The 13,663-nt window shown below is 35.3% G+C and overlaps 1 protein-coding gene across 2 annotated transcripts in view; it reads left to right on the forward strand.

The window, feature by feature from the left end:
• The first annotated feature begins 280 nt into the window (after positions 1-280).
• The window catches only part of LOC105059833 (twinkle homolog protein, chloroplastic/mitochondrial), a 35,462-nt gene continuing 22,079 nt past the window's right edge, over positions 281-13,663 (forward strand). Inside the window, exons 1-10 of one of the 2 annotated variants that reach the window (XM_019855615.2) lie at positions 281-732; positions 976-1,109; positions 5,352-5,407; positions 5,538-5,595; positions 5,669-5,779; positions 8,079-8,162; positions 8,238-8,318; positions 8,433-8,498; positions 8,606-8,719; positions 13,559-13,606. In XM_019855615.2, coding sequence (XP_019711174.1) covers positions 480-732; positions 976-1,109; positions 5,352-5,407; positions 5,538-5,595; positions 5,669-5,779; positions 8,079-8,162; positions 8,238-8,318; positions 8,433-8,498; positions 8,606-8,719; positions 13,559-13,606 — 1,005 coding nt within the window. In that variant the 5' untranslated portion in view covers positions 281-479. The remainder of the gene's footprint in view (positions 733-975; positions 1,110-5,351; positions 5,408-5,537; positions 5,596-5,668; positions 5,780-8,078; positions 8,163-8,237; positions 8,319-8,432; positions 8,499-8,605; positions 8,720-13,558; positions 13,607-13,663) is intronic. The other variant, XM_019855616.2, reaches the window with a different exon arrangement.

Consider the following 13,663-nt stretch of genomic DNA (forward strand, 5'->3'; position numbering starts at 1 on the left):
ATATCAATTTTTTAGAATATTTATTCACTATTTTTATTCTAATTTTGTGTTTGGTTGAAAATTTGTCGGGCTCATCAGAATTATATATTATTATTTTTTAAATTAAAATAATATAAAATTAGTTCTCATTATTTTTATAGAATAAACTATTCAATGATAAAGTATGAAATAGTTTAAATCAGATGAAAATAAAGTGCAATTAATGCATCTTTGATCCGAATTGTAAAACCCATGGATCCCACTATCATTTCACATTGTGTTTGGGGGAATAAGATGGAATAAGTCCTTATTCCACCTTATTCCCAGCAACCAAACGCTACATAAAGCCATACTCGGCCAACCCTAACGAAAACCCCAAAGCCACCCAGTCTCCTTTCAAACCAAGTATCCTTTTCCTTCTATTCTGTCCCCCATTCCCGTCCTCCCGAGTCCCAGCCCTCCTCCTCACCGGACATGAGGGCTTGAGCCCTCTTCCCATAATGCCTCCGCTCCCCTGCCGCCCCCTCCACAATCTCCTCCACTTCAGCTTCCTCATGGGCGGCTCCAAGCACCTTGCGGTGAGATGTTCCGCCGCCGCAGCTGTGCCCGTCTCCCCTTATCGCCTTCTCCATCTCCACACCCGTCGGGGCCTTCTCTTCCAGAGCGCACGAAGTCCCAGCTCCAAATATCGACCAATTTATCTGAAATCAGCTCGGTTCTTCTCCGTTAGCCCGGTTATGCTTAGCAAAGCTGGTACCGAGCTTAAAAATCCAATCTTTTTTCTTTTTTGTAACGTGAAAATTTGTTAGAATCTCATAATCGATTCGTTTTTTTTATCCTGGTGCTTTTTTGGGGTAATTTCTTGTGGCGCCTTAGAGCGATGCTTAAAAATTCAAACTTTTTATCGTTTGATAAATACCAGTCTGTCAGAGAATCGTAGGTGAATCGATTTTCTAAGTATTGTGGGCATTTTTTTTTTTTTTGGTTGTGAGTTAGTTCATCTGCCAAAGCTGGATGATAAGATGATTGACACAGAGCGACTTGTTAAATTAAAATTGAAGTTGGAAGAACTAGGAATTAAGTGTGGTTCTTGTCAGCCTGGGCAGTATTCGCATACGACATGCCCGCAGGTGCCTTCTGCTCCACTATAATTTGCTCCTTCTACCATTTGCTATATGTAATGACATTGTTAGTTGATTATATTAATCTTAATTACTGCGCATGTTAATTATAATTTGTAAATTGTAATTCCCTATTCTTATGCTCATCTCTCTCTCTCTCTCTCTCTCTCTCTCTCTATATCTCTCTCAATATGAGCTCTTTTGTTTGTCCTTTTCCCATATATAAATTGGCTTCTTTTCTTTTTTTGTTAATTTGCTTGTTAATTCTCCTTTGATAAAATGACATATTAGGTTTCTCATGAGGATGATGAGAACATGGTAAACCTGCTCTATTCTATAATATAAATTTAAAAGCATTCAATGTTTCTATTGTATCTTCTGTAAGCATGTACTAGATATACTTGTTTGTATTTGTAAATTCACACAAATTGATTTTTCCAACTTATGAATTGTTTGTAACATATTTCTTCGCATACCTATATGCATATACTGATGACGTTTGATGCAGATGAGATGACATCTGCCTTATGTTGTATGAGTATAGCTCCAGATTGCATTTGACGAAGCAGATGCTTTAAAAGTTTTATTTACATTATTTTGTCTTCATAAATGTTGAATTTCTATAGAACTTCTGGTAGCGCTCAGGCATATCATGAACTTCCCTTCCTTTTTGTTCATTATCTTAGACATGAGTAAAACTTCAAAATGATGAACTAAAGGGTTGTTATGATAGTATTTCTGACAACAGATTTCCAGTTTTGCTATACTAGAAAGACACCTTTGAAATCACTATAATTTTTATAGATTCACAAACATCAGTTTGTTCAGTATATTTTACATTAAAAAACATATTTTATCCATTTGTTAATCGTACACTGACATCACAGAACTTTGCATGTTCTAAAGTACTGTTTTATGGATAAAGAAGTTTGTGATCCATGTAATAGTGCCAATCATTTACTTTCTATCATGTTCGTGAAGTTCACATTGGTTATGATTTTGTAAATAGCAGGCTTAGTTGCACCTTGCTTGTCGTCTTTATGAAACTTCAAAACAGGAATTAGCTGTTCCCCTTTCGAACTGTTTGGTGAAAAGAAATAATGTTGTTGCCTTTTCTGCTAATCCATATTATTTCCGTTAAGCAAGTTCTAGGCAATTTACCTTAACTTCTTGCTGATAGCTTGAAATTCATGAATGTTCGGGCGTACTTTGGATCCTGATCATTAGGCTATCTGATGCTTGGTTTTTATAGGTATTGCATTCATATAATGCATCATTGTATACATTGAAAATAAGACAAGTAGATGGGGAAAAAATTATAAATGAACACTGAATTTACAATTCCTCAAAAATTGAAATTCACCATATTTTGATCAGATGACGTATGCTGCAGAAAGTACTATGATATGCTTTACCTGAAGAACATCATACTTCTGAAAGTTCAATACTCAAAGCATGATAGAAGGGTAGTACAGCAGAAAAGTACTTATCATATGCCGAAGTGAGTGGCAACCAAAATTTCTCAAAGCAATAAAAATAGAAGGTTAGAAGATTATATGATTGCACATGCCTCAATGCAGGCAATTTGATAGAGGTTATTTCACTTTGGCATACTCATACAATAATGAATAATCTCCACTTTTTACTCACAGTGAGTCTCTGCTTAGACTTGCTTCACCAATAATAAAGGCATCTAAGGTTTCCACGAACCTTGGATTGCTTTAAGAAGCTGTAGAAAAGGGAGGGAGAAGATATAAGTGAGAAAGGAGAGGAGTATTAGAGAAAAGAATGTGAGATATCCTATGGGTGAATCATGCCTCCTTTTATACGGGAGGTAGGTGGTTGCCTCTTGCCCTTCTTTCCTAATCATATTAGGAGAAAGAGTGGCACACTTAAGTGGGAGCCCCACTTAAGTGATTAGCTCGTTCGCTCTTCTCTCCTAATCCAATTTGGAGAGGAAAGAAGCTGCTGTACTAGCAGGACTGGCCTCCTCTCTCCTAACTCTTAGGAGAGGGTGTGTTTGCAATTATAATAGGCTTCCTCATGATTCTAAATGTTTAGCCCAATGCTGTCGAAGGCATGCCTAAGGCACAAGGCTCACCAAGGTGCCTCCTTCATGCCTCGCACCAAGGCGTTGCACCTTGCCACCTTCAGTGGTTGCTGCTGTTGTGTTTCTGTCCATTAGAAACAATGAATAGAAGATTGTCCCATCCCCTTCTTCTTGACATGCCAATTTTTTTTCATATATGCATAAATCTGAATGCTGATGCTTTTCTATATTTTTATTTGTATTTGGTTAGTTGATAATTCATTACTAAACATGTTCAATAGCATGCAACATGTTTAAGATTATGCATTCTTTTTTATTTATACATGTCCATATTTTTGTGCCTCACTTCACCAAGGCATGTGCCTTGCTTTGCACCTTGTGCCTAGGCTTCACAAGACCTTTGTGCCTTAGTGGACCTTTCGCCTTTGAACACTTTGGTTTAGCCCAAAAATGGACACAATAACCTCTCAAAATGGGCTAAAAAAGCCATTTGAGCAACCTCAAGCGGGATTGGACTTCTAGTTAGCCTAGCTCTACTATTGTGCTGAAACGGTGAGTTTATGCCTATGCATCACTCTAAAATCTTGATTAAGTGCATGCATCATGCATGGGCTCTAAAAAAAAGCTTATTCATGTTTTGAATGCATCAGACTGTCGGTAGATATGAGGTTTCAGTCACAGGGCTATAGGTGTACTACCAGTTAAGCTTTAACGAGTCATTCCTATCACAGCTAAAATGATTCTCACATCTAAAATATAGGTGACCGAGGAACATAAGTTTATGACAATCTCTATAGGACACAAAACATCATGATATTTAAGGTCTACTTGCACTTGCGTGCCTCCGCTGTAGCCTGCAAGTTTGTGTCGGTCCTCGTGATAGTATGATGACATCATCCAGATCCTAAACTTACATGTATCATTGGGCTCTAGGGTTTCATCAGGCACTGATGGCTCACTTTTTATAAGAAAATGTTCTGCAAACAAATAGATATATTTTATTTTTATTTTATGCAAAATAAATTTATTTTTTTAACAAATAATTTGTTTGGACTTGATTGTCTGATCAACGTTCATCACACAAATTAATTAACCTCCATGTGGGGTAGTGGATCCTTCGTTAGGCATCTACATGTTGTTACTATAACATGTATACTCAATAAACGACTAAAAATAACCTCTTGTTTTGCATAGTTCAGTCATCAAATTGTATACCTATGGTAATCCACATGTTTCTGTTGTGTTGAGAAACATGAAAAGGCTTCCACACGGCGAATATGATCTATCTCAACAGTATTGTTTCAGCTGGGCATACTGTCATGCCAGCCTGTCAACATTTTTTGACATTCCTAAGGTCCCTACTCCAGTAATTGGGAATAGTTGGCACTATCTAAGCTGACAACATCCACAGTTGGCATCTGTATGAGTAAAGTCTTTGAACCATGCCATATCTGTGAGTAGTCCAAAGAACATGGAGTTGGAACTTTAGTTATCCCTTGGTTGTTTAAAGCAACTGATTGAGTTTCCCTACAATGTCCCTATGGATCTTGGGCAACTTATGCTTTATTGCTCTACTCATGTTGACTCAATAGCACCTAGACATTGCATAGAAATAGGAAAAAAAACTCACAAATGCCACAATATATATGTTATACAAAAAATCAAGGTTTTCTTAGTGTATCATTTCAACAAATATTCCTTACCTCCACCTGATTGGTGAAATGTGAATAAACTGGAAATCATATTCAAGAAGTATGAATTTTAATTCTTTATTATTATTTTTTTAATTCGCTGTTGCCATCTTTACGTGCATTTGCATTCTGTTTCCTCATGGTTTTACTTTTTATCTGCATTACAGATGTTTCGTATCATTTACATGCACATATATCTTTTTGTATTAACATGTAAATGTATGCTCATATTTATATATGTGTTTATATACATGTTTTTGTATGTGTGTGTGTGTTTATGTGCGCAGACATGCATATGTGCATGCAAACCTCCTTGTGTACAATTCGGATGGATGAGGTGGGTTAAATAAATCAGAGTAGCTTTGTAAGGTTCTTTGTAGAGATGATGTTGATAATTTTATAAGTAGCATAGAAACAAATATGTCTGACTAATCCAGCGGATGCCAATTCATGTCCAATATTGCTTTCTTATGAAAAAGATTTTACCAATTTACACTATTGTTATGTTAGTGTAAAGGAGGGCTTTCAGAGGAGAAGAGCCTCTCACTTTTCATCCGCGAAGATCTGTGAGTTTCAATTTTTCTATATATCACATTATTGCCATATTTTTTAATGTCCTTACAATTGTTTAATTATTAGCCTCATAGTTTTTAGAACTTTATATATTTATCTTTGTATTTCTTCTTGATGCCATAGACAGCTGGCCATGTGGTCATGTTTCAGAGCTAAATGTGGTTGGAGAGGTGTTGCAAAGGTATCATTAACTTATAGCAGACTTTTTTGTGGATGCCATAATGATCTATTGCAGACTTGTGCACTTTTTACAGGCCTCTGGAGAGATGAAGGCATATAATCCTGGGGCAAATCAGCCTTTGCAAGTTAAGGAGTATAGAAAAATCTCAGAAAGGGACCTTCAACTAGAGCCTCTGTGTGAAGAGGTGGTTTACCAACCCCCTCACCCTCTTCCCGCCCCCCACCCACCCCCGCAAAAAAAAAAAAAAGAAAAAAAAATAAGAAGAAGAAAAAAAGGGGAGGAGGAATTTGAATCAGCTTGTATTGTTTCTGAAATTCATGGTTTGAGCTGTCGTTTAGATTCAATTTTTCAGAGCCAATTTGGCATGAGCTTAAGGTGAATACATCCATCTATAGTAAAATAAATAGTTTGGCTGGTCATGGTCTAGGCCAAACTGAAAGCAACATGCGCACGCACGCGCGCGCGTGCACACACACACACACACACACATATAATATTCCATTTCCGTACATACATTGGGGAAAGAGAGTACATGTTTCTCTTATTTTGAGTCCATTGTCCCAGTTTGAAAATAAGGGTGGGATCATGGATTTCCTCTCTTTTCCAGATTGCACATTCACTCAACAGCGAGAAATGAATTGTGTCTCCAATCTAGATGATGTGAGCTAAAAACAAGAGGAAATTGTTTGGAATTCACTAACAATGGAACTCAGTAAGATTTATACCCTTTTATTACTTTTTTAATAAAATTTTTAAAAATTATTCAGAGGATGTTGCTTGCTTTGGATCATCCTAAAGTTTTGTTGGCATCGGCGTTTCTTTGATTAAAATTGTAAATATACTCAAAACAAGCATCTTGTGCATTTTGCATGCTTTATGTAAAACCTAGCTTATCTTGGATCATTATGATTTTTCATATAATTTTTTCTATTTATTTCCTTTATAATGAGAAATTCTGAAAGTTAATCAACAATTAAAATAAAAAGATACATGCTTGTGATGGAATATTGACCTTGCGTTAATCATATTTTTACTTACATTGTAATAGTTTTTCTCAAATTTCAGATTTTATAATTATGTTTGTCCTACTCAGTTGTGTCTTATCAAATGATATTTTGATATTTTGCTGACATAGTAGAATTTCAACATAAAACTACCAAAGCTACAGGAATAAGGATCCTAGACAACTGCAACATACAGTAGAATGGTGCAGAATACCTTTCTTGCCTTTTGTGTTTCCTTTTATTTTATTTTATTTTATTTTTGACTGTTTGACCAAAACTGTGAGACTCAGAGTGGAATTGTTGAAACTGCCAGAATTTAAACTTTCACAAGCTTGACCAAAACCAAAACTGTATCTCTGTCAAATACCTATGGACAACACATGATTGTAGTGTTTTCATCAATTGTTGTTCCTGCAGTGAACATTTACTTGTGGAAACCTGAAAGCAACAATTTCTCACCCTATTTGATGATGGTCCTAAACTCGTTATAAACCATTGTTCACAAATAGCAAAACAAATTGCCGTCTGCCAGAGTTATGCTTAAACAAGTTTTGAAAGTTTGTAATGTTAATATTTGCCAAAAAAAATTTGTAATGTTAATCATGGATTTCAATATACTATAAGTGCTGTAACTTTATCTAAAATTTTATTGTTGGAAAGCATATCTGTTAAGGATCTAATGATTATCCTAAGGGTCCTCATGTCATTTAGTCATGCTCATTGTTAGAATCTTATGATTCATGATTCGTGTCTTAGGATGCAGATCAAAGTTGCCCGGAACAATCGATCTGATCCAATCCTTGAATCAGGATCAGTTACAGTTATAGGATCTAGATATGTATCATGGATTTTACAGTCCCTTGAATCATAAGATCCAGCTTGATTATGCTATTTACATATTAAATCATGTGAAAATCCACTTTCTATAATTTATTTGAATTTATTGATTTTGGATTGCTTATAGTTAACGAGTCTTGGGTAGGAAAATTAGCAAGCCTTTTTTGGTTCTTCTTGGAGTCAAAATTAAGAGGTGGATTTCTGTATATCTGCAACCATATTTTTAGATCTTATGCTTGTGTTTTTTGAAATATTGTACCTAAAAGGATAATTGAATTAATAGAGAGTACATAACTATCTTGAATAATTAGACAATAGTTGATTCATGAGACATTCTATATGTATATGGACTTAAGATGGCAGAAACTAGAGTTCTTATGTGTGTGGCCTTTTATTCTCCATTCATCTGCTTTATTTTATAATTGATTCCTATATTAAATTTCATCGTTCTTTTATATTTTAAAGATACTGGAAAGAAAGTAGAAATTTTTTTACAATTTGCAGTCTAATCTAAATGCCTAATAAATTATTATTTATTTTTGATCTTGAGACATCACTCATGCCAGATTATTGTCAATTATATCATTGTCAATTCGTGGATGCATTTACTCATTAAGTTCATGTCCTGCATTTAATTTTCAGCTTGTTGCATACTTCTCTGAGAGAATGATATCAGCAGAAACGCTTCGAAGAAATGCCGTATTGCAGCGTAAATATAATAATCAGGTCTAATTGCAGTCTTTGGTACTTGCATATCTGTGCTATCGGTGACAATAATAACATTGTAAATATTATCTACAGATTGTTATTGCTTTTACCTATCGACGAAATGGAGCTCTTGTAGGCTGCAAGTATCGTGCAGTCTCCAAAGAATTTTGGCAGGTCAATGATCATAACCCTTATGGAGTTTTCTGTTAGTCATATAATCTCAGCTGCCAATATATGTGATGAAGAAATCTTTTAAATTGTTGACATATTTGTTCTTTTTTGTACCAGGAAAGGGACACTGAAAAAATTTTTTATGGGCTTGATGATATCAAACAAGCCAATGATATTATAATTGTAATTTATCCATCCTGGCCTACTCAATTTGATAAAGCTACTTTTTCTTTTCTTGTCTGATTTTGATGTTCTTCTCTTCCTAACTTCCCCCTCTGTCATGGTAATAGGTTGAGGGCGAAATGGATAAGCTTTCTATGGAAGAGGCTGGCTACCGAAATTGTGTTAGTGTACCTGATGGTGCTCCTGCAAAAATTTCGGAAGATATACCTGTGGAGAAAGAGGTTTGGACCGCATTCCAAGTTTGAAGGAATTCTGTAGTTGATCCTTGAATGCCAAGTGTTCTTGATAACTATTATCCGATTAATGCAATGCTTAATGAAGGTAGAGCATTGTTTCTCTACTTTGATGAAAGAAAATAAAGGATACCATTTCATGCGGATTTTAAAGTGTAGAAGTTGTGGTCTAGATAAAAAGATTAGGCAATAAGTGTGTATTTACAGTTTGGGGAGGTGGGAGCCTACTTTCATCTTCAAGGCACAACTTAAAGAGCCTTGTTTGCTATGGACCAACATGGAACTGCACAATGTTTGATAAAATGGAGCAACTGAGCTACTATTATTTTTGAGGGAAAATCTACAAGCAGTGTTTTCATGTGTTAGGACCACATCTTTTAAATGGAGAAAACACAAAAACTAAGGAAATGCACACAATTACACACAAAAATAATGTTTAGCCTGTTTTCTGAGACCAGAGATTGTTGTACTGCTCTAAAATGGCTAATGCGGGCATATCAAGGCAAGGAACTGGCATGACTTGTAGGTTCCCAGGTTCTAGTTGAACTAAGGTGAACCAGTTTGTAGTGATTGATACCAACTGACACCTGCTGCCTCCATCTGGGTAGACTTTTTCTCTTCATTTGTCGCAGTGGGAGAGAGGAAAACGAGGTGAAGATAAGCTAGGGGGTGTTGAACCAGGTTCATGTCAAAAAATTAACACCCCCCAAAAGCCTGGAGCATCAAATGTTATTAAAATAGGACAAAATGCATTACAAACATTAAAGAAACAATGAAAGAAAAGAACAAAACTAAGAAAAACTTTAAAAAAATTTAATAGTTTAACTCTGGCCTACTATTCTTTTATTTTTAACATTAAAACTGATTAATGCATTGCTTAATGAAGGTAGAGCATTGTTTCTTTACTTTGATGAAAGAAAATAAAGGATTCCACTTCATGCAGATTTTTAAGTGTAGAACTTGTGGTCTAGATAAAAAGATTAGGCAATAAGTGTGTATTTGTGGTTTGGGGAGGCGGGAGCCTGCTTTCGTCTTCAAGGCACTACTTAAAGAGCCTTGTTTGCTATGGACAAACATGGAACTGGGCAATATTTGATAAAATGGAGCAACTGACCTACCATTATTTTTGAGGGAAATCCTGCAAGCGGTGTTTTCACGTGTTAGAACCGCATCTTTCAAATGAAGAGAAACACAAAAACTAATGAAATGCACACAAGTACACACAAAAATAATGTTTAGTTGGCCTGTTTTCTGAGACCAGAGATTGTTGTACTGCTCTAAAATGGCTAATGCGGGCATATCAACCCAAGGAACTGGCATGACTTGTAGGTTCCCAGGTTCTGGTTGAACTAAGGTGAACCAATTTGTACTGATTGATACCAACTGACATGTGCTGGCTCCATATGGGTAGCCTTTTTCTGTTCATTTGTCGCAGTGGGAGAGAGGAAAAAGAGGTGAAGATAAGCTAGGGCTTGTCAAACCAGGTTCATGTCAAAAAATTAAAACCCCACAAAGGTCTGGAGCATCAAATGTTATTAAAATATGACAAAATGCATTACAAACACAAAAGAAAAATGAAAGAAAGGAACAAAACTAAGAAAAACTAAAAACATTAATAATTTTACTCTAGCCTACTATTCTTTTATTTTTAACACTGAAACGTATCCTAGAACCTGTAAAATAAAAGTCTCTTAAACTGTGAAACAACAATCAAAACACACAAGGACCATAAAAAACAAAAAAAAATATTTTTGTAGTTTACCGATACTGGCTGTGACTGTCCAGCATACCATGCTTCGGTATGGTACTATATCAACCTAGCACCTGACAAGAACGCCTGACAAGTATGTTGAACCTTGTTCAAAACATTGACTAGTGACCTAATCAAGGTGCAATATCTGTAAATTTTACATCCTTAGAAAATTTGAAGAGCTTGGTTGCTGAGGCTGGAAAACTTATATCGCCTTCAAATTTGTTGATTCTGCTAAAAGTTGAATTGTTTTTTACACTTGTAAATGAGTTTGTAAGTTAATCAACAGTGTCTGAGAATAGGTTAGGAGCCTAGGTTAAGCTTTCATGCCTTTTTGTTTGACACCTAATTTTAGGAGTAAACAATTTGTTCTATATTATGTTTGCTAAAGTACTATCTAAATAAACAGAGATTCTAATCTCTACCAGCTCAAGTACTTGAATGACAGAAGCTTGAAATCTTAATCTCGCTGCATCTTGAATTTGGGTCTCCATAAACATGTGATGATTGTGTTGATGATACAGTTCCACTGGATCACTATGCTAGACAACTAAAACTGAAATCAAGACATGAAATGACAGGTTCTAGAGGTTGAATATTTGAAATAAAATGAAACTGAAATGGTTAAATTTAAGAAATAATCTCCCCTAGTTGAAGTTTGATTGATCCGGATCTCACTGTTGGCTCGGAAATAGCAACTGTCTAGCTCAAGTGAACAATGACTATAGATGATTTTTTCTCCACTGCTTGCGTAGTTCTTTTGTTTGGAAATTCTTGAACTTTGAAAATAGAAGGAAAATGTGGCTGAAGTCTTTTTTTTGATAGGGAATAGTCTTTAGTTTTTTTTTGCCTGATAGGATTGCCAGCTTCTGAAGTTGACATTACAAGATAAAATTGAGGCAATATAATTTGAGACCATTAAAGAAGTGTCAAAGTGGTTGCTGTAATAGCCAATGGAGGTCGAACTAAAGATGGTGGCTTTCAATATGGATGGAAACAATTCTCATCTCCATGTTGGTTCAATTATGTATTTTATGAGCATTATTAGGATTCTATGATTATCAAGGTATGATATCATAGAGGTGCTAAGAAAAGTCCTGCTTAGAGGATATATTGGAAAGTAATTCAATTTTATGGATGGTTAATGTCATGGACATTGAACTTATCAGCTTGGTCATAACCTGAAGTCTGGTCAAACACTTTGATTTTTTAGGCCACTTATGGAAATCTTGGAGCATGGTTGCTCTGATTATGGACCATTGTGGCCTTGTAAATCATGGACCATGCGACACTTTAGTCTTCCTAATATTTAATTATCAACTGTTAGGTTTGACTGAGTTTAGGATTCATTATTTTGGAGAAACATTCAAATGATCAAAGTCTCAGTCTATAATCGGTTAAGAAAGCTTTGATTCAAACTTGGGTTTCATTTTTGTGTGTGTGTGTGTGTCCGGGGGGTTTATCTCTCTCTCTCTCTCTCTCTCTCTCTCTCTCTCTCTACACACACACACACACACACACACACACACATATACATACATACATACAAAGTATAGGTTGGAGTCACAGTCATTATTTTTTGGAAGTAGGATAAAGTTTGAAAATTGCTTAATATGTCTAGCAGTTAGTGATTCCACTTCTTTCTTCCTTGCTCATTTCTCTTAGTTATCACATGCCCCTTGTGTCAAACATCTGCTGCCAATTTTCAGCATATATCAGTCCATGGAGACTTCATTTCTTTTGGTTACAGTGAATATCTTTTTCAGTAAAAAAAATTTCGAGGTTCAAGTGTTGGATCCAAATATTTCTTGATTCACCAAGAAGATGGATGGATGCATGAAATGAATAAGAGCCATATTGAAATGGTTGAGGGTTTGATCATGTCAATCAGCATGACAAGTACCTTAAAACTCTGAAGCTGTAATCACTTTGTCACTTTGTGATGGAAATCCAACAACTTCATTTTGTCAAAGTAATATCATTGAAGATTTTGAATCATTTGATTATCTGAAATCTTGTTAAGGTTTTGAAGGATTTAAAATATTTACTAAATAACTGATGATCTACCTATAGATAAGGAGATCATCATTCCTATATCTCTTATGGAAACAATATGATCGAGGAATTATGTGTCATTTGTATTTGTATTGTTTGCTTTTGTTCCATGCATATGATGTCCTTGTTTTAATGAGTCTTCTTTTGATGTTTAATAGTTTGTGGCTCATAAGAATCACATGCCATGGCGATATGATGGAAGATAGGGATTTAAAAGCCAGAGGGTTGGCTCTTAAGAATCTTGACTATATATTTTTTCTCCTTCAGGATTGTTGTGTTTGTATAATTACATGGACCTCAAAAACAGTTATGCAAGAGTGCCTATTTGGACCAAATTTAAGAACCAGGAATTGATAGATAAGTGGGCAGTCATGTTCTGCATTTGTCAGTTGTCAATGCCTCTATATCTCTTATTATGTCCTTCTTTGGATTATACTTTTCAATATTCTAGGTTTTTTGGACTAAAATTGAATGTAACACCAGTCTATCATTTATAATCTTAGAGAAAAAGGTAAAACAAAAAAGAGAACTCAATTTTGGGGAGTTTAATAGTCAAAATAAAGGAGGATTTTTTATCATTGTTTTCTGGTGGAGTCTATGCCTTGCTTTCTTGATGTTAAGGATTCTTTTTTGAAACATGCAACGAGCCTACTGTTTTGCTGAATTTAAGCTTCTACATGGTGAAGCTTTTTGATTATATTCAAGCCTGGAACAAGGATTATTTATCATTTTTCTCTGGCAAAGTCTATGCGTTGCCTTCTTGATGTTAAGGATTTCTTTTTTTAAACATGCAACGAGCCTACGGTTTTGGTGAATTTAAGCTTCTATATGGTGAAGCTTTTTGGTTATATGCAAGCCTAACAAGTTGTTGAGCTCATTTACTGTTTTAGGTCTGAGTGAAACTTCTTTCTTTTTGTACTTAATTGCTGGGTTGTTGCAGCATCTTGCCTTTTCCCAGTTACCTTAGATGACTGCTCAGTTGAGATCTAACCTTTGATCAGTGTTTTTTTTTGTAAAGCTAGGACAAAAAGTTTCAGTATATGTGGACCTGCAAGGAGTATTTAGAAAAGGTAGTATTTTAGTATGCAAAGGAAATTAATGTCAAGACACTTGCTAAAAAATAGCTT

This window comes from Elaeis guineensis, chromosome 10 (genome assembly GCF_000442705.2).
Source record: "Elaeis guineensis isolate ETL-2024a chromosome 10, EG11, whole genome shotgun sequence".
NCBI lineage: Eukaryota > Viridiplantae > Streptophyta > Magnoliopsida > Arecales > Arecaceae > Elaeis > Elaeis guineensis.